Below are 21401 nucleotides of genomic sequence, written 5' to 3'. Positions count from 1 at the left end.
CTTTCCCTGGCCCCTGTCCTCTCTCAAAGCCCTGTCTTCTTCAAAGGCCAGCCTATGTGGGTCAGCAATAAAAAAAAACATTGGTGGCAGTGAAGTTAACTCTTTATTCAAAGCAGTGCAGGCCTTGTGATCCCAGCAACTCTTCCCAGTAGGTCTTGCTCCAATGAAGCAGCTGTGGGGACTGCCTGAGTCCCCTCCTCTCCAGGGTATTTTCTAAGCATTTGGAGGCTGCGTCTGCACGCAACCAATTTCTCCTCTGCCCTCTGCGTGTTCTGGGATACTCGGGGAGAGGGGAGCCGGCAGCAGGAGGGGGAGATTCCCTGGACTCTTCAGCAGCCTGCCTCATCTCCATCTCCTGGCCCTCCTCCTCTCTAGCCTCTGAATCAGGACTGCTCTCTGCCCCAGCTTCTTCCTCCTGCTCACTAAACCCTGTTGCCTCTTCTGACACTAAACCCTGTTGCCAGCTTCTGACACCTCCTGCTCCCTGTCTTCTCCTTCTTCTGCCTCTGGTCACTAATCATCAACCTGCCACTAATCCCCTGGCTCTGACCTTCTTCCCCTAGGGCAGGGGTAGGCAACCTAAGGCCTGTGGGCTGGATGCGGCCCAATCGCCTTCTCAATCCGGTCTGTGGATGGTCTGGGAATCAGCGTGGTTTTTATATGAGTAGAATGTGTTATTTAAAATGCATCTCTGGGTTATTTGTGGGGCATAGGAATTTGTTCATTCCCCCCTCCAAAAAAATATAGTCCAGCCCACCACATGGTCTGAGGGATGGTGGACTGTCCCATGGCTGAAAAAGGTTGCTGACCCCTGCCCTAGGGGTTCCCTTGGGGGTTCCCCAGCTGGTGCCTCCTACCACTCATCTGCATCCAGCCAGTCCATGACAACCTAGCACCTTGCAACCCTGGTGTTTCTTTGCCTGGGCAGCACAACTCAGCACTGCCAAAGGTACGAGAGGGTGCAGGGAAGGGATTGTGATGTCTGACCAACTCATATTGGGTCCTCAGGTTAACTTTGCCACATTTTCCGCCCAGTTAGAGTGAATAAAATAAATGTTCATTAGAAAAAGCAGTTGCAACTTGTTCTGTAAGAAAGAATTGTATGAGTCGTGCAGGAGAACTAAACAAAATGTGGTTCCTGCTACTGCTCTAGACTGAACCCCTGGCAAAACGTCTTCCCGGCAGGGGTGGGTGAGAGCAAGGAAAGGGGATGGAGGGGATCTTCCGCAGCTTGTATCAACTGCTGAGCCCCTCTTCTTCCTCCTGCATATAGTTTTATTTGTCATCTTTCTCTCTCATACATTCTGCCTGTACTTCCTGCCTTCTGGGTCATTTCCTGGGCGAGTCAGTCTACTGAGGTAGCTTCATTCGCCCCAATGTTCCCAAGGCAGAAAAAGCCAAGTGCTCCTGAAATATACTCAAAGTCCTGTAGTGATTTCATGCTCTTTATTGCAGCTTGTAAAACGGTGATTGAATTGCTCCCCAAACCCCAAAAGGCTTTTATATACATTATTTACACAATGAGTCCCATCTAATTGGCTGATTCTGCTTCCCTCCTGGAGCCTGATTGGTCTTTTCCTGCAAGCCAATCCGTTGTTGCATTCTAGGATCCTACTTGCCTATTGTTCTGGGATCCAAGCTTAGTACATAGCAGCTCCCCACCCCACTGAAGGGCCCTTCCTTCCGGTTCTCTTCCTCTAAATAAGGGCAAGCAACTTTTGGGGGGCCTGAGGGACTACAATGGTCTGCTGCCCCTCAGAGAGCCACATCATGTCGGATGGTCATGGCAAATGGATACCTGCCTACACACACTTGCTACACATACAGCACCCTCATTCACAAAGATTGCTCTCTGGGTTCCCAGGCAGAGCACCATCTGCTCTGAGCCACAACAGGTAACTTGGAGCTGCTGCCTCAAGCCAGAGTGTGCCTCATGGAGCTGCTCCAGGAGTAAAGCCTGACTCTTAGGGAGGTTTTACAACCGGCACATCCATCTCCAGCACTCCAATCACTCTGCCAGGAGAAATAAGGCTGGTTTTGCTGAGTTGCTATTTTATTATAGGTATTGATTTTTTTGTGGGGGGGTGGTGGTGAAGGCCTCAAACACACTCATAAATAAATTTCCCCCTGATCAGAGTTGATGTGGAGTTTCTGCAGGTGTGGTGACAGTTTCTTCTGTCCCAGGTGCCCAGGCTGCCATTCTGCCAGGCCCACTGAGTCCTGCAGGACAGGCACCCTCAGGGCAGTTGCAAGAGAAGCCACCTGCGACCTTTGCCCACTTGTACATTTAAGCTTCCAGGCATGGATCCCGGCTCTGAAAGACACCCTGTCTGGCAGTTCGTGCTAATATCATTTTCATAAAGCATGACCCAAAATGGGTCGGAGGGGCCCTGGTCAGAGAGACCCCCAAACTAGGGCTCTCCTTGGCAACAAGAACCACTGGGATGAATGGAGCAAAGGCCAAGGCAGGAAGAGCAGGCACAAGTGCCTCCTTCTGCATTGCGGAAAAACTTTGATTGGCGCCTTTCCCCTCCCCATGGAAAGAGGGAGTTTGTGTTTGTCCCCTGACTCCCCCTTCCGCTCTCCTGTTTTCAGAAAAACATGCTTTGTTGACCACTTTGTCAGTGACTTTTGTTGCTATTTGGGGCTCATCCTTTCCTGGAATTGGCTGTACAGAACAGAGGAGATTTCATTTAGCCCCTTCACATCATGGGCAAAACATACGCCTGAGGTTTCCCCTGCAGATTAAAAAGCTTTCAAAGCAGTTGGGGTGGGGGCCGTAAAGGAAGCTGCTGCCTGCACTATGATGCTAATAACTTCCCAGAATCCTCTTTGCCCTTTGGCTGGTTACTGGCTGAAAACAGTGGCTCGCAAACGGAACTGGCCCAGAGATATTTTGGTTCCCGATATAAAAATCTAAAGGTCGGTCCTCCCCAGACACACACCTCATGAGGCATGTTATTGGCCTCCCTTTCATTTTCAATTTGACTTTTGTGTGCAGGAGATGTTCGCAGGGCTGGATAGAGCTGCCTCCTATCTGAGCGACTCTGCCTCCCTTACAGTAAGGCTCCCTCTCACCTTCACACAAAAGCCCTGAATGCAGAATAGTCTGTTGTTTGCTGGGCTGTGCATAAACCTCAGTGGCTGCAGCTGTATTCAGAGGATGCTGAGGAACTCAGGCTGTTTCCCTGGACACAACAGCACCTCTGCCTATGAACACTGGTCTGGAAGGAGAACCTCCTTCAGCCCCTTGTATTTGATGGTGTGGGGGGGGGGGAGAGAGAGAGCAGGCTCTGTTGACCATGTGTTCTTCCTACTGTGGGCCGCTCGCTTCCTGGAAATGGTTGTGTTGTTATCCCTTTATTGAATGTTGGGGGACACACATCAGCCAGGCATTTCTTCTGCAGATTGAAAAGCTTTCAAGGCAGTTTGGGGCTGCCTCCTTCATTAGGGCATTAATCTCTTCCCAGAATCCTCTTCTTCCTCTCAGACAAACAATCATTAATACAGAGGAGCTATAAGTGTTATGCAGCAGTGCCTATGTTCCTGCCTTTATTTGTCATTATGGGACATGGGCATAGCCATGATTTATTTTAAGGGGGGCACTCTTTATGCTGAGGGAGGGGCAGAACTGAGTTATCTGTAATGTAATTGGTCAGTTAGTTACTTTTATTTCTTTTTTAATGTTTTTATTAAAGATTTTATTGGGTTACAAAAGTACACACAACATCTCTGCTTTCAGTACATCTCTGCTTTCAGTTAATTGGAAGTGCAGTTTTGATTCTCCTTTCTGCACAAACAATCATTAATGAGCTTTAGAAAACAGGGGGGTCCTCAGGGGACATTGGGCATGGGGGGGCACAAAGCAGGGCTATAGTTGTTGCTGGGGTGGGGGCAGGGGGGTGAGGAGAGGTTTTTTTCAAGGCTTTGGCAGTTTCCTGGAATATGAAGAGGGGATGATCAGGTATAATAGTAGTTTCCAAAGTTTTAAGCAAAGAAGCAATGCTATTTTTGCAGCCTGCGGTAACAAAAAATAGGGTTTGGGGCTGTGTGAAAGCCTAAATTTCCCTCCTGTCCGCATTGTGCTTTAGACTTGCTTTATTTGTGTAATTTTATTTCCTTAAAGCTCTGCAGCGCTGGTCTTCAACTGGTAGGTCAGGACCCACAAGTGGGTTGTGACCTGATCCAAGGTGGGTTGCAACAGGAGCAGACATATGGTAAAATAATTGATCCCTAAATGTATGTTTGGGTTAAAAGTGCGTCTTGGGTCTGAAGAGGTTTAAGATATCTGCTGCACAGACCTTGTGAGGAGGTGACCTCTGCTCCCTCATGGATGGCCCCCAATATTTTAAATATTTAATATGGGCACCCCAATCAGATACACAAAGCTGGTCTGGGCTCTCAAAGATCAACTTGGTTGTATGTGCCACTCAGAGGGGAACGGTGCTGGATCCCTAAGGAAGGCGAAAGTTCCTCTTATGGATCAGGAATTGGTAAAGTGCCACGATGCAGAGAGTAGAAATAAAAGAACAGTACTCTGAATGAAGAGATGTAGGAAATGGAGTCCTCCAAAGATTGATATTGTGACCTGTGTTTTTTCACTTGTTTATAAACAATATAGAATTAGGGGTTAGCAGTGAGGTGGCCAAATTTGCTGATGATACTAAATTGTTCAGTGTCGTTAAAAGAAAAAGAAATTGTGAAGAGTTCCAAAAAGACCTCTCCAAACGGAGTGAATAGGCAGTAAAATGGCAAATGCAATTAAATGTAAACAAGTTAAAACCATGCATGTTGGGATCATAATAATGTCATATGAACTCTCATGGGATCTGAACTGGCAGTGACTGGCCAGGAACAAGACATTGGCATCATATTAGATATCTTGATAAATATGCTGAGCCAGTGTGCAGCAGCTGTGGAAAAAGACTAATTCCATGCTAGGGATCATTAGGAAAGGAATTGAAAATAAAACTGCCAATATCATAATCAAGGGTGTAATCTACATTTGAAATACTGTGTGTAGTTCTGGTCACCTCACCTCAAAAAGGATACTGTTGAGCTGGAACAGGTTCAGAAAAGGCAGCCAAAATGTTCAACAGGATAGAGCAACAGTCTTATGAACAAATGTTGTAGCATTTGAGACTTTTGGGTTTAGAGAAATGGCAAGTAAAAGGAGACATGACAGAAATGTATAAAATTATGCCTGGCATGGAGAAATTAGCTAGAGAAATCATCATCATCATCAACAACAACAGAACTCATAACCATCCAATGAAGCTGAATGTTGGAAGATTAAGAATAGATAAAAGAAAGCAGTTCACCCGTGGAACTCACTCCCACAGGATGTAATGATGCCCACCAACTTGGATGGCTTTAGAAGAGAAGTCAACAAATTCATGTAGGAAGATAAGACTATCAATGGCTACTAGCCATGATGGTTTTGCCTGCCTCCACGGGCAGAGGCAGTAATGCTTTCAGTTGCTACAAACCGCATGAGCCGCTTGGCCTGATCCAGCTTTGAGGCTCTTATCTTCTTATGAAGCAACAAAATTCAGTCGTGCAGGAAGATGCACAAAGTGATGCTTCCACAGAAGCCCACCCACCCATTAGTTTGCAGTCATGTGGTCCAGTCAATTAATTACGTGTGTGATTAATAAAAGCCCTTAGCCAACTTGCAGCTCCGCAGAGCCACAGCACTCGATCAGGATAACGGACGGACGGACGGCAAGAGTCAGGTACAGTAACTTTCTGCCTCCCCCACTCACTGAGTGTGAAATGTGCTGAGCAGCACATTCCACAGGATAGGGCCCAGAGAGTGTGTGTGTGTGTGTGTGTGTGTGTGCGCGCGCGCACTTGTTGCTTTGCACAAAGAAAGTGGTATGTTCATCTCCCATTAAGCAGAGCAGCCCTTTGGTGGGGGCAGTGGGAGGGAGCCATGGAAGAGGGGCAGCTGCTGCACACCTTCTCCTTTGGGGTCTGCAGGGGGCTTGGGTATTTCCACAGGGCTTTGTCCACTGTGTACCCATTTCAAGAAGACATCTCTGTACTGAGCTGCTCCCAAGGTTTGCGGGTGCCTGAATGCTGCCCTTGATAGAGGAAACCAAGCTTCTCTTACATCCCCACTTAGCCAGGGAACTTGCCAAGCTGTCCGCCCTCTCAGCCTAACCTACTTCACAGGATTGTTATGAGGGTTAATTGGGGAGATTGCTCTGAGCAAAGAAGGAAGAGGAGAAGATGATGGGCAGGCTTGATTGCTTTGAGGGAAGGGAAGCGGAATGCAGCAGGGGCTTCAAGCCTCGAGATGACTGTCCTGGGGTGCTCTCAGGCTGGAGAGACAAACTCCTTGCAAGGTCTCTCTTTGGTCTCTTTCAGAAAAGCCTGTGAAGGGAGCCCAGCTCTACAAGCTGGGGAGCGGGGGGAAGGGGATACAGTGTGCATGGTGTGGTTTGTGTGATATGGAATGCCCCCCTAGAAAGGTTGGTGGTCTTTGCCGTCACCTGTGTTATTCCCAATTTAGGCCACCTCTCAGCCCAGCATCTCAGCCCTCTCCCTCCCCACCACCACTTGTTTCTTGCTTGGTTATCCAGGGAGACCATGTTGAGGATCCTGCTGCTGTCCTTAGGACTCCTGCAAGAAATCCCCACCACCCTGGCCTCTAACCCCAACCACAGCCGCCGTCTGGCCGAGCGGGGCCCCTCCATGCTGGACGAAGAAGGCCGCTCCAGCTACCCAGGGCTTCTGCAGGTGATCAAAGAGGGACCCCCAGGTCAGTTTCTCTCCTTTCCCCTCTGCCTGTCTCTGCAGCCTTTGTACATGCAACACAGCTCTAATGTAGTTGAGGGGCCCTGGGCAAGAAAACCCTCTTGTCTTCCGAGTGTGGAAAACTCACGAGTGCTTTCCCCTTCGCTGGGTGGTTTCCTTTGGCCTGACACTTTTGAGTTCCTGGATTAAGGCAGCGTGTATTGCAAGCCCTCTGCTTGTGAGTAACACTGTGTTCAGGTTATGTACCAGCTTCAAACCCAGTAAGGTCATTCCACCCTCAACCCCACTCCCTGCATTTCAAATAGCATCTGTGCATCATTATACAAGTTGCCGGCTGTCTGTCCACACAGGTGGGAAGACAGGGGTGCAGATGTCTTCATATGGATCAAAGCTGTTTCGGAGGGAAACACAGTATTTCTCAGGAAACTACAGGACAGTGTCGATTCTAGCTAATGGTAGCTTCCCAAGCCAGCAGCGGGAGAGTACAGTATAGGGAAGGAGGCTGTGCCCAGCTACAGATGCCAAGAGCTCTCGTGGACGGGCTCTTTACCCATCAAGCAAACCCAGATTCACAACTGATCTCATGCACGTAGTTAATTATTTTATAAATCACCCTCTAACAAAAAGTTATCTGGGCGGCTCACGGAATAACAATACACCACAGCAATAACAATGACAATGACATTAAATGAAGTATTAAGGCAAGGCCAGATAAGAGCAAAAGAGGCAAAGGGTGGTGGTACTCAGCTAAGTTTTACTCAAGAGTAGATGTACTGAAATCAATGGACCTAATTTAGTCATGTTCACTAGTTTTACAGAGGAAAATTTAGTTGAATAGCACTCAAAGAACACAAAATTTAACAAATCACCAAAGGCAAAACAATCTTATTAGCTAAATTATTATTTAAAAGGCTTGGGTTTTTGGTCACGGCTGAAAAGACATTTACATGGGCTCCAATTAGACACCTCTGGGGAGAATAGATCAGAAGTTGTGAACAGCAGCTTTGGGAAGGCAGTGAAGGAGCTTCCACACCTTTGTTTTTCTTTCACAGATTTTGAACACCTGGCTGCTCTGGAGATGCCAATTGCCCAAGATGACCTTGTGTTAGAAGCAAACGCAATGGAGCCACAGCAGGTAACTGAAACCCTCCCACAAGCTCCCTGACTGTGCTTGCATATCAGAAGTGTCCCTACACTGAGTCAGGCATTGCTCCATCTTGCCCAGGATCATGCAGTCACATTAGCAGTCATTCTGCAAGAGAGAAGCATCCCAGATCCCAAATGATTGAATCTGGGACCTTACCTGTGCAAGGTGTGTGTGATGGAGCTATGGGTCCTCCACCAACGCCATAGGACAAAGAGTTTATTTATTATTAAAAGTATCCTCTGCCCTTCCTCCAAAAGGAACATTTGGTACAATTGCATCCTGCAGCTCTGGATAATCCACCCCTCTTCCTTACACTGGTCAACCTTCCCAATTTGTGCTAGATCAATGTCATGATCAGAAAACATCCCATAATGATACCAGTAGAACAAACAACTCCAGGTGGACCAAGCCAATGAGGTGGCATTTCCCCATCCTCCTGAAATGTATGGATCCAGAAGCTCCTTCCAAGTAGGAGCAGGCCGAGGTTGTCATAACTTGTTTTATAGTCATACATGTATTCTAAGTCAAACCCTGGAGGAAGAGCAATCAGTCAGAGTCTTCGTCAGGTAGGCTGTTGACCAATATATGGGAAAGCAAGGTTTGGATTAATATACTGTGGCCAACGGGATGCTGCCAGGTTGCTTTCCGTGCAGCCTAGACCCAAGCCATAAATAGCTGGATGTGTGTTTTTCTTTTCAAATGTGTATCTTCAGAGCAGCAGAAGTGCTTCTTGCCAAGCACGTCTGACCTCTTCATTCCTTCCCATTGCTCTCTTTGCAGATGTTGCTGACGGCCCTGCAGACCCAGGGAAGGGAAGAGCGTTCCCCTCGAAGATGTGTCCGCTTGCAGGAATCTTGCCATGGGCACAAGCTCCCCTGCTGTGATCCATGTGCCACCTGCTACTGCCGCTTCTTCAATGCCAATTGCTTTTGCAAGAAATTTAGCAACACTTTCCCCTGTGGCAAGAACTAGCCTTCATCAGGGTGCCACTCCCTTATCTTATGTTAAAATGGGGTCCTGTTCTTTTTACCCATTTTAATAAAAAGGAGCAACAAAAACACGAGCTTCTCTTTCCTTACAAAAGAAAAACAGACAACCAAAAGCCTTGATCACCTCAGCAGGTGACAGTTCTCCAGCATTCTCCTAAAACCCAAAGCTTTAGCCAGCCATTCTTGGCATATTTGGGTACTTGAGATTGGGAAAGGGATGGCTTATTGTGCTGTACAGACCTGGGTTCCCCATCTCAGGGTCTCTGAGTAGGTTACTGTACAGTAGCACTTAGAAACCTATTTTTGTCATGAAGTGTTATATTAATAAATACTACTACTGCTAATAATAATGTATACATACATTATGCCTGGGTGGTAAGGTTTCCAGGGCATGGAGCCCACTCCATGGTGGGATAGAATTTTGTGGCATGGTTATACTTCTGAAGTAGCCTCAGAACATGAACAGGGCACTTTCAGCAGCAGGTGAAACTCAGCAGCTGGGTCTACCAGCGGACACTTTCAATGAAAGGAAGGAAGTGGGGAGGGAGGGAGGAAGGAACTAGTCCTATATCAATGGATAAAAACCGTCTCAGGAAGGAGCAAAGTTTAGAGCAGTGTTCATCAGACAGTGAGCCAGGAGCCAGCAGTCTGGCCAGCTCCCTTAGCTGTGCCATTGCCTTTTGGTTGGGCCAGTGCCAACCCTTGCGAAGATGGCTGAGAGACAAAGAGGTTTGAGGTGTGTGGGGAGATCTCCCTCCTGATGGGTTTAGGAAGGGCACTCATTGGATGAAGAAACTCTGCAACAAGACTGCCCCAACACCAGGAAGCAGCAACAGGAATGTGAACTTCAGTAGTTGTATTTATTAACCAATAGCAGCTCAAAATTTTAGCATAACAGCTGGAATTTGCTACAGGGGTACCAGCTTGTCCCCACTGAACTTTGGAGGGAACCACACAGGGTTGGGGAGAATACAGCAGTGACAGATCAGGCATCTCTCTTGACAAGCCTGCAAAACACTGCAACACTTTGACAGATCAGGGGCCACAGAAATAGAAAGGGGGGGGGGAGAGAAAAGAATGAAAGAAACTGGAAGGGTCTTTTTGGAGGGAGGATGGCATACAAGTCTAGTGTGAAAGGAGAATGGAAGAAGAAAGACAGGAGATGGGTGTAAATACTTTAAGAAACGTGGGGGTGGGGAGGGAAACCATTCTTCACCTGGGAATTTTGCGTAAAACGGGGAGGTGGCTAAATTTCCAAAGCAAGTGCCTGGACTGGGGTTAGGGAACGCTGAGCTCTGGGACTTCTCACCACAAAGAAAGCGCAGTTTATTTAGCAATTTCCAAAGACTCGGATTATCTCTTGAGGAAACGTCGATGCCAGGCATTGCTAGCTGATGTCAAGGAGCTCCGGCTGCTTCTGCGCCTGGCCCGCTATTTTGTGCCTGGGACCGAGGCTGAGTCATATTCCGCGTCCTCAAGTGGGCTGGGAGCATTTGACAGTCCTGGCAGGGGGAGTCTCTTTCCCGCTTTCTCAGCAAACAACCCGCTGATCTGCGGGGCCGCAGAGAAGCCGGACCTGCCCAGGGACCTCCGAGGGAGGAGGGACGTACTGCCGCCAGGGGGCAGCCGCGCCATTCTAGGCATCAAGCCATAGACGTGCGCCTTCCTAGAGGAGCCATCCTTGCCTCAGCCGGCCTTTCTCCGCCACTCCGGCCTGCTCTCTAGAAACGGCCCCGTGAGGCTCTCCTCGCGCCGAAGTCGTCGGAAGTGCGGGGTCGGCCAGGGGCCGCCAGCCGCAGCCGCGCTTGCGCACTCCTCACGGGCCCGCACTAAGTCCTCCTGAAAGTAACGGACCCAAGACAGTCGTGTCCATTAACCTCAGCGGGTCTACTCTGAGGAGAACCATAGCTGACTAACGCCCTGGATACACAAATGAGGGCCTGGAAGCACCGAAATCGCCCCGGCGGCTGCCGAGGTCTTCTGTTGCCCAATGGCAGCGCTCCATTGGTTTCTATGGGCAACCCTCATTTCCAACCCGGGAGGGGGCGCTTAAGAGAGTCTGACAGGAAACAGGAAACCACCCCGGCGGGCCTTTCTAGGAGTCGTGGAAGCAGCAGAGTTTTCGTCAGGATCACGTGAGAGACGAGACTTTTGCTCCCACTTCCGGCGGCCCCTCAGCCTCCTCCGAGCCCGGCCGGTTCCCTTGTCCGCCGCCGCCGCCGCCGCGATGTTGCTCTCGTGCTTTCCGGAGCTGTACTTCAACGTAGACAGCGGCTACCTGGAAGGCCTGGTGCGAGGCTTCAAGGCCGGCGTTCTCAGCCAGGCCGACTATGTCAACCTCGTCCAGTGCGAGAGCCTCGAAGGTCAGCTGGGGAGGGGGGAGGTGTTCCTGAGCATGTGCAGAGGGCGAGGCGCCTAGCGCGACTTTTCCTCGGGGATCCGCTCCGGGCCCTTCTTAGCTAGCCGCCCACACCACGGGCCGCTACCTGCTCCTTGCCCCGCCGCCATTCCTGGTAGGTTTCGGTTGGCCTGGTCGCGCTTCATCCTCAGGGCGGCCGCTTCTTCAGTCAGGAGACTGGCCGAGCCTGGAGCAGAAGCGGGGGCGGGGGCGCGTTGGAGGTGACTTGCTTCAGCTGCAAGTTGTTTTGCTTGATTTCCTTGTGGTGGCGTTGTATGATGAAGTGCTTTGATTCACCAGATTTAAAAAATAGCTCTATCCTTGCTGAGGTTCCTGCCATGAAGGACTTTAAAGGTAAACGCTCACACTTTGAGTGGAACCTGGAAGCAGGTGAAGGTGCTGGGGTATTGGTGAAAGAGGTTTGTAACACCCATCTTAATACTGATGATGCGGCAGTCCAAGTCCCCAGGTGACTTCATTCAGTCATGTCACCTAATTAAGCAACGTGGGGTAAGGAGAGAGAACCCTCCTGGACCCCAAAGCATAGATGCTATGAAATGACTGCCTAGGTCCAAGTGGAAAGACAGGAAAACAGTGCTGCCAACTCCAAACTTATATATGGTCACATGGTCATTGCTTTCAAAAGCCACAGAAAACTGCCGGAACGAACAGAGTCATGCTTCCCCTGAAAACACACACAACTTGTGATGCTTTAAAGGCTGACATGTTTATTGCAGCAGAAAGTTTCTGTAGAATTAGAGCCTCATAAGTTCAAAGGTAGCATCAAGCACAGTCATCAGCTTCTGCTCTTGTGAATAGTAACTGCACTTGCATTAAGATTCTGCATCCCCCCTCCTTTTCCCCCACTTAAAGATTTTTAGGCCGCACATCTTTGCATAGCACACTATAGAAATACTTTGGGGGCGTCTTTATGATATCAGCACGCACTCTTGTGTTTGTAATGTAACATGTCTGTCTCTCTGGAATTTGTCATCAGTGAGTGTTTTTGCAAGATAATCAAGAACAAGCTTTGTCAAATTTTTTAATGAAGGGAATTCCCAGATTGCAAGGCAGCTGTCAAGAGCCCTGCAAGTGGGAACTGACACCAAAGTGTGTTTCAGACTATAAGGGCTGGAGCAAGTCTTCTTGGGGCTCTGAGCAAAATCCCAAATTCCTTTATGGAAAGGGAGTCATAGGAAGCCTTGTCACATTTCTAAGGCCAAAGGCTTTGGCTCATTCACTTAAATGTTAGCTCCATTGGGTTCATAATTCCTAATGAATTATGAACCCAATATCTTTCCAAGTAAGTCTGCTTTAGGACTGAAGTTTTTGAAGTAATGGTAATGTAAGCTGGGGAAATAAGTAGCAAAATTCAACATTTCTTCACCTGAGTTGAATATCCTTTTATCATATGTTAAATTTCGTGCTGCGTTTTCCAGATTGTCTTGGCAGCTTTTTCAGTTGAGTTCAGAGAATGTTTTGCAGGATGAAACTGTTTCTTCATTAATATTCTTTTATTTTACCATTAATATTATTTTATTTACTGCTCAATTGTGGCTAAAATTCAAAGTGATTTGCCAAAAATACTAAAATTATCAATAAAAACTAAAAAATCAAAATTAACAGTAAAAGAGGTTAAAACACATCAGCATGCCTGGATAAGCTGGTCTAAAGAAAAATGTTTTTAGCAGGCACAGAAAAGAGTACAGCAAATACACCTTATTGATATCAGTAGGCAGCAAGTTCCAAATTTTAGGTGCTGCTGCACTAAAAAAAGTGATTTTTTACAAATGTGGAATGGATATTATGTGGCATCTGTAATAGTGTCAATTCCACAATTGACATATTGTCAGTTGGGCATATATGAGTAAGGTGATCTGGTAGGTAAACTAGTTACAAGGCGTTAAGGCAACTCCCAATTTATGTGGGGGTTACGTTCCAAGGCACCGTACGTTTAAGTGAAATCATGTATATTTCCAACAGCATTGAAAAAGCCTGCAAACACCCATCCTGCCCCTGTTCCGTTCCTCCCCGTTTTGTTATCGTTTCTGGGTTCAGCGCAGTTGCGCACCTATCAAACATTCCTAAAATGGTTGCTGCCGGTATCCTAATAGTAACCCCTTGAACTTGGCTCAGTAGCAAATTGGTAACCAGTGTAGATCTCTAAGCTTATCCCACACATAAAGGACTCAACAAATGTAGGCTGCAAGACTAGACACACTTACCTGAGAGTAAGTCTCATTGAACTTGGGAGGGCTTATGTCTGAGTAAACATCCATATGGTCACACCGCCTGGCACATGGAGAATAATATTGACAGGAGTTCCTTCATTTTCTCTTTTGCGAGGGTAATCGGCTGACACACTGTGGAGATTGCAAGAGGTGGAGATGTAAAAGAGCCCTGGGCTGCTGAATGAACAAGCTACAATAGACTCAATTCATACCAATTGATTAAAAAAGACCACCTCATTTATTAATAATACTTACTTGCTGCTTTTTCAGCAAAAATTCTCTAAGCAGTTTGAGTAGTAAAATTGGGCAGCTGCAGCATCCTCTGTGCTCTTCCTTGAGTCCTTCATAGCTTGGTAGTGCCTGTCTCTCCTGGCTCTTTGAGCTCTCAGTGGAAGAGGCTGTTCAAGGTGCTGGGTGTGTGTGTGTGTGTGTGTGTGTGTGTGTGTGTGTGTGTAAAGTCCTCTTGCCACTCCTCTGGATAGGTCCCCCTGCCCTGGAAGTGGGTCATTAAGTATTGGGCCCCAGGTGACACAATCTGTTAGTGTCCAAAGGAGGATGAGTTTCGTCTCATTTGGGCAATGGTATTGATGTCTCAATTAATTAAGGGACGCGGGTGGCGCTGTGGGTAAAAGCCTCAGTGCCTAGGGCTTGCCGATCGAAAGGTCGGCGGTTCGAATCCCCGTGGCGGGGTGCGCTCCTGCTGCTCGGTCCCAGCGCCTGCCAACCTAGCAGTTCGAAAGCACCCCCGGGTGCAAGTAGATAAATAGGAACCGCTTACTGGCGGGAAGGTAAACGGCGTTTCCGTGTGCTGCGCTGGCTCGCCAGATGCAGCTTTGTCACGCTGGCCACGTGACCCGGAAGTGTCTCCGGACAGCGCTGGCCCCCGTCCTCTTGAGTGAGATGGGCGCACAACCCTAGAGTCTGTCAAGACTGGCCCGTACGGGCAGGGGTACCTTTACCTTTACCTTTTATTGATGCCTCCTTGGCTTTACAGGATGAACTGACAATGCTAGTGATTACATATGTTTTTACTCATTAGTCTAGGTTATTACTAACTAATTAAAATAATTTATATATCTCCTTTCCAGAAGAAATACTGAGGCGGTTTACAAACTGATAAAAGCCAATGACAAAACAGCAAGAATTTGGTTATAAAACCAGTTATAAAATGGATATATACAGCTATACAGTTATATACAGCTCCCTGTATATATAAACATTCACTTATATAAACATCCATGGAAACAGAACAAAAAGTCGGGAGATTCAAGTTGGGGGATCAGGGAGCTGCTTGTCTAGATGATGTGTCTCAAAGCTTCAGCTCGAAATGTTAAGCAAGGCTCTTCTAATAGCAATTCTGCCTATTTGCTACCAGGCCAATTCAAGATGCTTGAATGGAATGATCCTACAAATCCCTAAAAGGGGTTGCTTGAAGGAGGAAGATCCAATTTCCTGTCTTTTTTTCTAGCCATGGCTTTATACAGTGGTACCTCTGGATGTGAACGGGATCCGTTCTGGAGCCTCGCACGCATCCAGAAGCTAACACAACCTGCGCCTGCGCGTGCACAGGTCCCAATTTGCCGCTTCTGCACATGCGTGTGACGTCATTTTGACCGTCTGCGCATGTGCAAGCGGTGAAACCTGGAAGTAATGCACTCTGTTACTTCCAGGTTGCCGCAGCACGCAACCCGAAAATACTTATACCGAAGCTACTTCAGCCTGAGGTATGACTGTAATTGGCAGGGGAAGGAGCCCTGTTTAGCCCATTGGCATGGCTTGTTGCACAATGACAGGGCTTCCTCTTTCATGGCCCACCCAACTATGGAACTTCCACCCTTTGTAAGTTAGGGGGTGTTTCCTTTGGTGTTTACCGAAGACACATCACTTCACACAAGCATTTGAGGAGATGTTTATGTATTCGTTTTAGCCATTTTAATTACTCTTATGTTGATTCTTTGTTTTGTTTTGCAGTGCCTTGCTTGAAGGGCAGTCTATAAATGTAATAAATACATGACACTGAATGACAGTTCTGGCAGTCAGGGGAAGGGTAGTTGAGACTAGAGGTTAAAAACCATTCCAGAGGTTTCTTCTCTTCCAGTAGTTCTGCACATCTTTGCTTGTGTTCTTAATTTCCCTGCTTGCTGGGATCAGCCTCTTGTAATTCCTCACTACCACCATGAGGTGGTGCCCCAGACCTCTGCCTGGCTTTTCTTTCCTGTCTGACTTTGCAGTGTGTTATAGCAGGCATGGCCAAACTTGGCCCTCCAGCTGTTTTTGGACTACAGTTCCCATCATCCCTGACCACTGGTCCTGTTAGCTAGGGATGATGGGAGTTGTAGTCCCAAAACAGCTGGAGGGCCAAGTTTGGCCATGCCTATGTTATTTGGGGGGGGGGGTTCCCTGCATTTATGGCCCTGTTGGCCGCCATAAGAGCCATTTCTTTGTCAGAAACTTTCCATTTGAATCTGCCTGCCTTTGAGTATATGGTTCCAGTTTGCCAGAACCAAATATATGAAAACTTGTGTGCTGTTAAGCATGTCTGCTGGTTTGCAGAATCTTCATTGTTTTCCAGGAAGCTGTATGAGAGTGTTTGAGAATTTGCTTATTGTATGCTCTTGCCCTTTCCCATGGCCTGCTATGCTGTTTTGACCTGGATGTTCCTTGGCATTTGTTGGGACAGCCATGCGCCTTCTTCTATATAGTGCAGCATCATGTTCCCACTTGCTGCATGACTCCTAGAAGCTTGTAAGCAGCAACTCTCCCCTCCTGTTTGGCCCCAGCACCTGACCTTTGGGGGCTATAATGCCTTTGAACATGGTGGTTCCATGCTGTTTATTTACCGTAGGTTCGTGGGCTCAGGTCTGCCTGGAAAACATTTGACCCCTAATATGTGGGGGCTCTGTAGTTATTCAGTGGGATGGAGATGGACTGTGGGATCAGTCTGAAGGACTGTATGGTCCACAGCTGCTGTTTACTACATTTCTGAGCTGTTCTTCCTCCAAAGGACAAAATGCCCCTGCAAACTGCCTAGCCTCCTCCCCTGTGAATTGGATTAAGCTGCAAGACAGCCGAAGGCCACCCAGTGAGCCTCATGATTGATTGGAACCTGGATCTCCTAGATGTAATCCAGCGCTAGCCTCTGCACCACACCAACACTGAACAGTGGTTTTGGGGCTGAGCCAAGGCAGAAGTGAAGGAGTCGTCAATCTTTGGGGGCCCATTTTGAATGCTGAGAGTATGCAGTGAGCACTAACAGCCACATCTGGTTGGCTCTCTCCCTTCCCCCTCCCACCTCTACCGGCAAAGAACACACAACTTTGCTTTTCCATGTAATCTGAGTAAAAGTCAGATCCAGTAGAATTAAAATGGATCCTCTTGAATTTGTAGCTTTTTCCCCTTGACCCACCCCCATCAAAGTAAAGTTTCTCCAGAGGTGGGGAACATATGACAGTGGATTATGCTGCCCTCTTGTGCTCCCCAAAGGAAATGCATGCCTTTGCTCATTTGCTTGACCCAGAGCACTCCCCAGTAAGTCTATGGATTCCTCAGGATTGTGCTATGCTCTTTGACTGTTCGTATGAGTGTGTGTGTTTGTGAGGTAGATTTGATCTTTGCTCTGTGTTTCACGTTCACCATAAGGTTTCCCCTGGTTCCACTAAATTTGCCCTCTCCTGCTTCATAATTATCCTTACTGCTTCTGGTCTGCTTGGAGTTTCAGTTAAAACACCAGTCACTTGGTTTTGTTACTAACAGCTTCCTCTCTTAACTCAGTGTGCTTATTTGCTGTGTCTTTGTGCTTAAACGGGGAAAAAGAAGTGTTCAGTTTTTCAGTGCCTGAATCCTTGTGGATCCTCATGATTTTTAAAGAGAATGACAACAATACCCTCGAGATGCAGAATACATCTGGATGCAGAGGGTGACCTATGATTTGATTAAGATTTTGAGTGGATACCTTGTAAACATTGAGGATCTATCAGGATCTGTACATCAGTCATGGTTTTGCACCACAGCAGTAATAGAAAGCACCAGATTCATTCAGTCAATGGAGAGAAATGTTTGTGATTTGATAGTGGAAACCTGTGGGAAAATTATGCAGTTTCAAAAGATCATCTTTTCCAAAGTGTGTACATGCCTGTGTGCAGGCACCTTCTGTCTGCCCTCTAACACTCTCCCCTCAATTCTCTCTCCTCACTCACTCATGCACCACACAACTCTTCCTCCATTATCTCCCTTGATTTCTGTGGCATCTCACTCCCCCCCCCCCACAGACCCTCTGTTTTCCTGCCATGAATCTCCCTTTCCCTTTTGCTCTTACCATCTTGTTCCTTCTGCTTTTTGTTCACGTGCTGTGCAGTTCTGAGCCTTGAAAAGCACATAGAGCTGAAGGAGGAAGTGGGAAGGAGCATGAGTCTTACAACTTCCTCCTTCAGCTCTAAGTGCTTTTCAAGGCTCAGAAAAGCATGTGAACCAAAAAAGCAGATACTATCACTTCAAGGTATCCGCTGTAGCACCCTTAGTGGCTGGCTTGTTTGACAGCTAGGTATAGGGCAGGACACATTTAAAGGGCCACTTCCGAAAGTGACAGTGTGGCTTTTCGAACATTAGTGTTTGGTTTATGTTTCCTGTGTTTGGGAATGTGTTTAATGCACTTACATACATGCATTTATTTTATGGAACCTCAGTTTTCTTATTTCACAGTCAGATAGAAACGGATGCTCAACTGCCCAGCTCTTGTGCACTTCCAGCGATTTCTTGTTAAAAAGTGCATGCAGACAGGTACAGAAATACCTGCCTCGATGGCCCAGAAGGAGATTGAGGAATGACTGAAGGGAGGGGCCAGAAAACACAACATAAAATAATTTAGTTATACTTTGACCACTGAAATGGATGGGAAAACTGAGCTATTCCTATGAAAAGCGTAAGACTAAAAGCAGAGTATGTAGATGATCAGCTGTCAGTTGTGCACACCAACAAATCAGGTCTAACCAACAACCCCATGTTGGTTTCTCATTTGTCCCCATGTTTCTCATTTGTTTGGTCAGACTGCAGCTGCTGCCCATATTTGGAGACTTTGCTGTGTCCCTTAAAGGCGCCTCTTCTAGAGAGCAAGCTTGAAGATTGCATCCTTGTCTGCCCTCAGGCTTGGCCCATCATTGCTGGGCCTTTCTGTCCTTGGAACAGCCCGAAATCCATTAACCTTTGAAAAAAGTCAGATTAGCATTGCAGATGAATAGAAGCCATGAAGACAGGCAGCCAAAGGGGGAGGATCTTCTTAAAGAGGGATGGCCAGCCACTCTGTGCTCCTTGGGGGAAGGGTTGTCATGCTTGCTGACAGTCTGATTCTGTAATAAAACCAGTGAGGTATAGCGATGTGGGCTTTGTCATTGCGTGGTGAGTTCCCGCCCCCCACCAGGATAAATAAAGACACGAGACACCATAATTTAAGGTTAATTGGGCGAATTAGGCCACAACTTTATTGAATTTCAGGAATGAGAGGCATTGGCTTAGGCATTGGTCCTAACGACTATCTGGCTCCAGCCCATTTGCTGGAGACACGGGGAAGGGTTAACCCATATCGGGGGAGTCTCCTGCCAAGGCACGTCGACTAGGAGCTCCCCCGGGTCACCGCTCTAGGGCGTGCCTTTGGCCCTCACCTCCATAGGCTTCGGACAGGGCCACGCCCCCCGGAGTCCTTTAACGGACCACCCTTCGGTCGCTGGGGGGAGGTGATGGCGTTCCTCCCCACACACACATCCTCTTAACCCCTTCTTACCAATGCCTACCGCCAATGCCGAGAAGTTGTGACGAGTTGCTACGAGGTAGGCGAAAAACCAAAAGGCCAGAAATCGCCAATTGGGAAAAATTCCTACCATGCCCCTTGCGGCGACAGACCGAAGTCCATAGCAAAGTCAAAGACCTACCTAAGCCTAGTTAAAGGGAGGGAGGGTGGGAAAACGTGGGGGCGAGCCGGCGAAAAGAGGGTGAGCCCCCTCCGTGCCGGCCCTAAATAGGGCAGGCCATGCCCCCCCCAGCCAGCCAGCTGATTGGCTGGCTGGGGGGGCAGACCCGACCAGGATTCCCCTGCTCTCGCGGGGGCTGCGACCAGCCCCCGCTCATGTGGGGTGGGCGTGAAGCCCGCAACCCCACCTCCTGGGCAGGCCGGAAGTGGCTTTGCGTGGCGAGTTCCCGCCCCCCACCAGGATAAATAAAGACACAAGACACCATAATTTAAGGTTAATTGGGCGAATTAGGCCACAACTTTATTGAATTTCAGGAATGAGAGGCATTGGCTTAGGCATTGGTCCTAACGACTATCCGGCTCCAGCCCATTTGCTGGAGACACGGGGAAGGGTTAACCTTATATCGGGGGAGTCTCCTGCCAAGGCACGTCGACTAGGAGCTCCCCCGGGTCACCGCTCTGGGATGTGCCTTTGGCCCTCACCTCCATAGGCTTCGGACAGGGCCACGCCCCCCGGAGTCCTTTAACGGACCACCCTTCGGTCGCTGGGGGGAGGTGATGGCGTTCCTCCCCCCCCCACATCCTCTTAACCCCTTCTTACCAATGCCTACCGCCACACGAGCAATTGCTCGCCGCCAATACTCTCATGCCTGAAACCAATCCCCTACCCCCTTTGCTATATCAGTCAGCCTCATGTCATTTCCCGCATCTGAAAGATGCACGCCATCAAGCCAAATATCATTTCCCGCATCCGAAAGATGCACGCCATCAAGCCGGTAGAGGGCCTCACAGTTGCCCGGGTGGTCAATGACCCACCCACCCAGGGCTGCCACTCTACGCACCACCGCCCGATCCAAGGCTTTCCTAGCCCTATTTGTGGCTATCGGGCACCTGCTCTCTCTCCAAACCCGGCTTTCCATCAACAAGGCCCCAAGAATGGTGATGTTTGGATAAGAGGCCTTAAGTTCCTCAAAGTCACTAGAGATATGCCACATCAAGTCGACTACCTTTCTCTAAGCTAAATCCTTTTCGCCAAAGTGGATAACTAAAGCATCTGGGGGGCCCTCCGCTGCCACTCTAGCCCTAATCGCGGGCAACATTTCGGCCCAGCGCATTCCCCTCCGATAGCTCCAAGATATATTGATGTAGTTAAGGTGTGGCCCGAGACCGGAATTGATGGCGCAGGCCCTGGCCCAATGCACAATGCTGTGCCCGATTATCCAGATGTGCGCCCTCATAGCTCCTGCACCCTAGGTCCCCGTTAACAGCTTGGTTTCTATCCCAGTGGATGGTGCAGGGCTTATACTCCAAATATGCACAACGTCACCTGAAAGCAAAAGAAGGTAACAAAGCCAGGTCAGGTATACTGTGAACAGTCACAAGGTCTTACGTATATATCCCTTAAATGCATCAGACTTCCACTGCCCCCAAGTCCTTTATCCTTTCAGCTGCGAGTCCCAAATGCAGTGCTGTGGTGGCGGCCCCAATCCTAAAGGAGATAGCCGCGAATTCAGCTGAGGATAAACCGCAGGCAGCAATCTCCCTTCGCATAACGCGCGTGGACTGATGCTGCGCAAGGCGGGAGCCAACCAAATGTATAAGGAATGGACCTGAGATGGTTGCTCTCACGTACATGAAATGTTTAGTGTCCTTTACTGCTGTTCGGTTTTGGAACATTGGACATGCAGGACTAAATTGGATCTGAACAAGGTCAGGTCTCTCAAACTAACCCCGGGCAGCGGATTCTGGTTGCCCCTTACAAACCACTTCGCCAATGCGCATAGTGCCAAAGGCAATGGAGTATGCAGCTGAAAATAACTGGGCCTTGTCCTCGGACCAACAGATACTTCTCATTTTATTTTATTTTTATTTTTTATTATTTTAATTTTATTTATTTATTTTGGAATTGGCATAG

At 48.2% G+C, this 21401-nt stretch overlaps 2 protein-coding genes across 3 annotated transcripts in view; both read left to right on the top strand.

Annotated features, from left to right (window-relative positions):
* Positions 1-1070: 1070 nt before the first annotated feature.
* On the top strand, positions 1071-9248 carry AGRP (agouti related neuropeptide). Of its 2 annotated transcripts, none has more exons than XM_053399441.1 (4): positions 1071-3061; positions 6588-6766; positions 7815-7897; positions 8690-9248. In XM_053399441.1, the coding sequence occupies exons 2-4, from the start codon at positions 6595-6597 to the stop codon at positions 8879-8881; spliced, it is 447 nt and encodes a 148-aa protein (XP_053255416.1). In that variant the 5' UTR covers positions 1071-3061; positions 6588-6594; the 3' UTR covers positions 8882-9248. The 2 variants fall into 2 exon arrangements, with proteins under 2 accessions (XP_053255416.1, XP_053255415.1); XM_053399440.1 differs by lacking the exon at positions 1071-3061 and adding an exon at positions 5532-5735.
* A 1332-nt stretch (positions 9249-10580) lies between these two features.
* ATP6V0D1 (ATPase H+ transporting V0 subunit d1) overlaps positions 10581-21401 on the top strand; it is a 29983-nt gene continuing 19162 nt past the window's right edge. Inside the window, exon 1 of the mRNA XM_053399439.1 lies at positions 10581-11261. Within this exon, the coding sequence (XP_053255414.1) occupies positions 11126-11261 (136 nt within the window). The 5' untranslated portion in view covers positions 10581-11125. The remainder of the gene's footprint in view (positions 11262-21401) is intronic.

The sequence above is a fragment of the Podarcis raffonei genome, chromosome 8 (assembly GCF_027172205.1).
Source record: "Podarcis raffonei isolate rPodRaf1 chromosome 8, rPodRaf1.pri, whole genome shotgun sequence".
Lineage (NCBI taxonomy): Eukaryota > Metazoa > Chordata > Lepidosauria > Squamata > Lacertidae > Podarcis > Podarcis raffonei.
Note: the sequence above shows the minus strand (reverse complement) of the source record. Positions and strands in the feature narration are given on the sequence as shown.

What these genes read in the sequence shown, in the direction of transcription:
- AGRP (XM_053399441.1), top strand. Translation starts at nt 6,595, where the DNA reads ATGTTGAGGATCCTGCTGCTGTCCTTAGGACTCCTGCAAGAAATCCCC. An exon ending in GATCAAAGAGGGACCCCCAG is followed by an intron (nt 6,767 to 7,814) that starts GTCAGTTTCTCT and finishes TTTCTTTCACAG; the next exon opens with ATTTTGAACACCTGGCTGCT. An exon ending in ACGCAATGGAGCCACAGCAG is followed by an intron (nt 7,898 to 8,689) that starts GTAACTGAAACC and finishes CTCTCTTTGCAG; the next exon opens with ATGTTGCTGACGGCCCTGCA.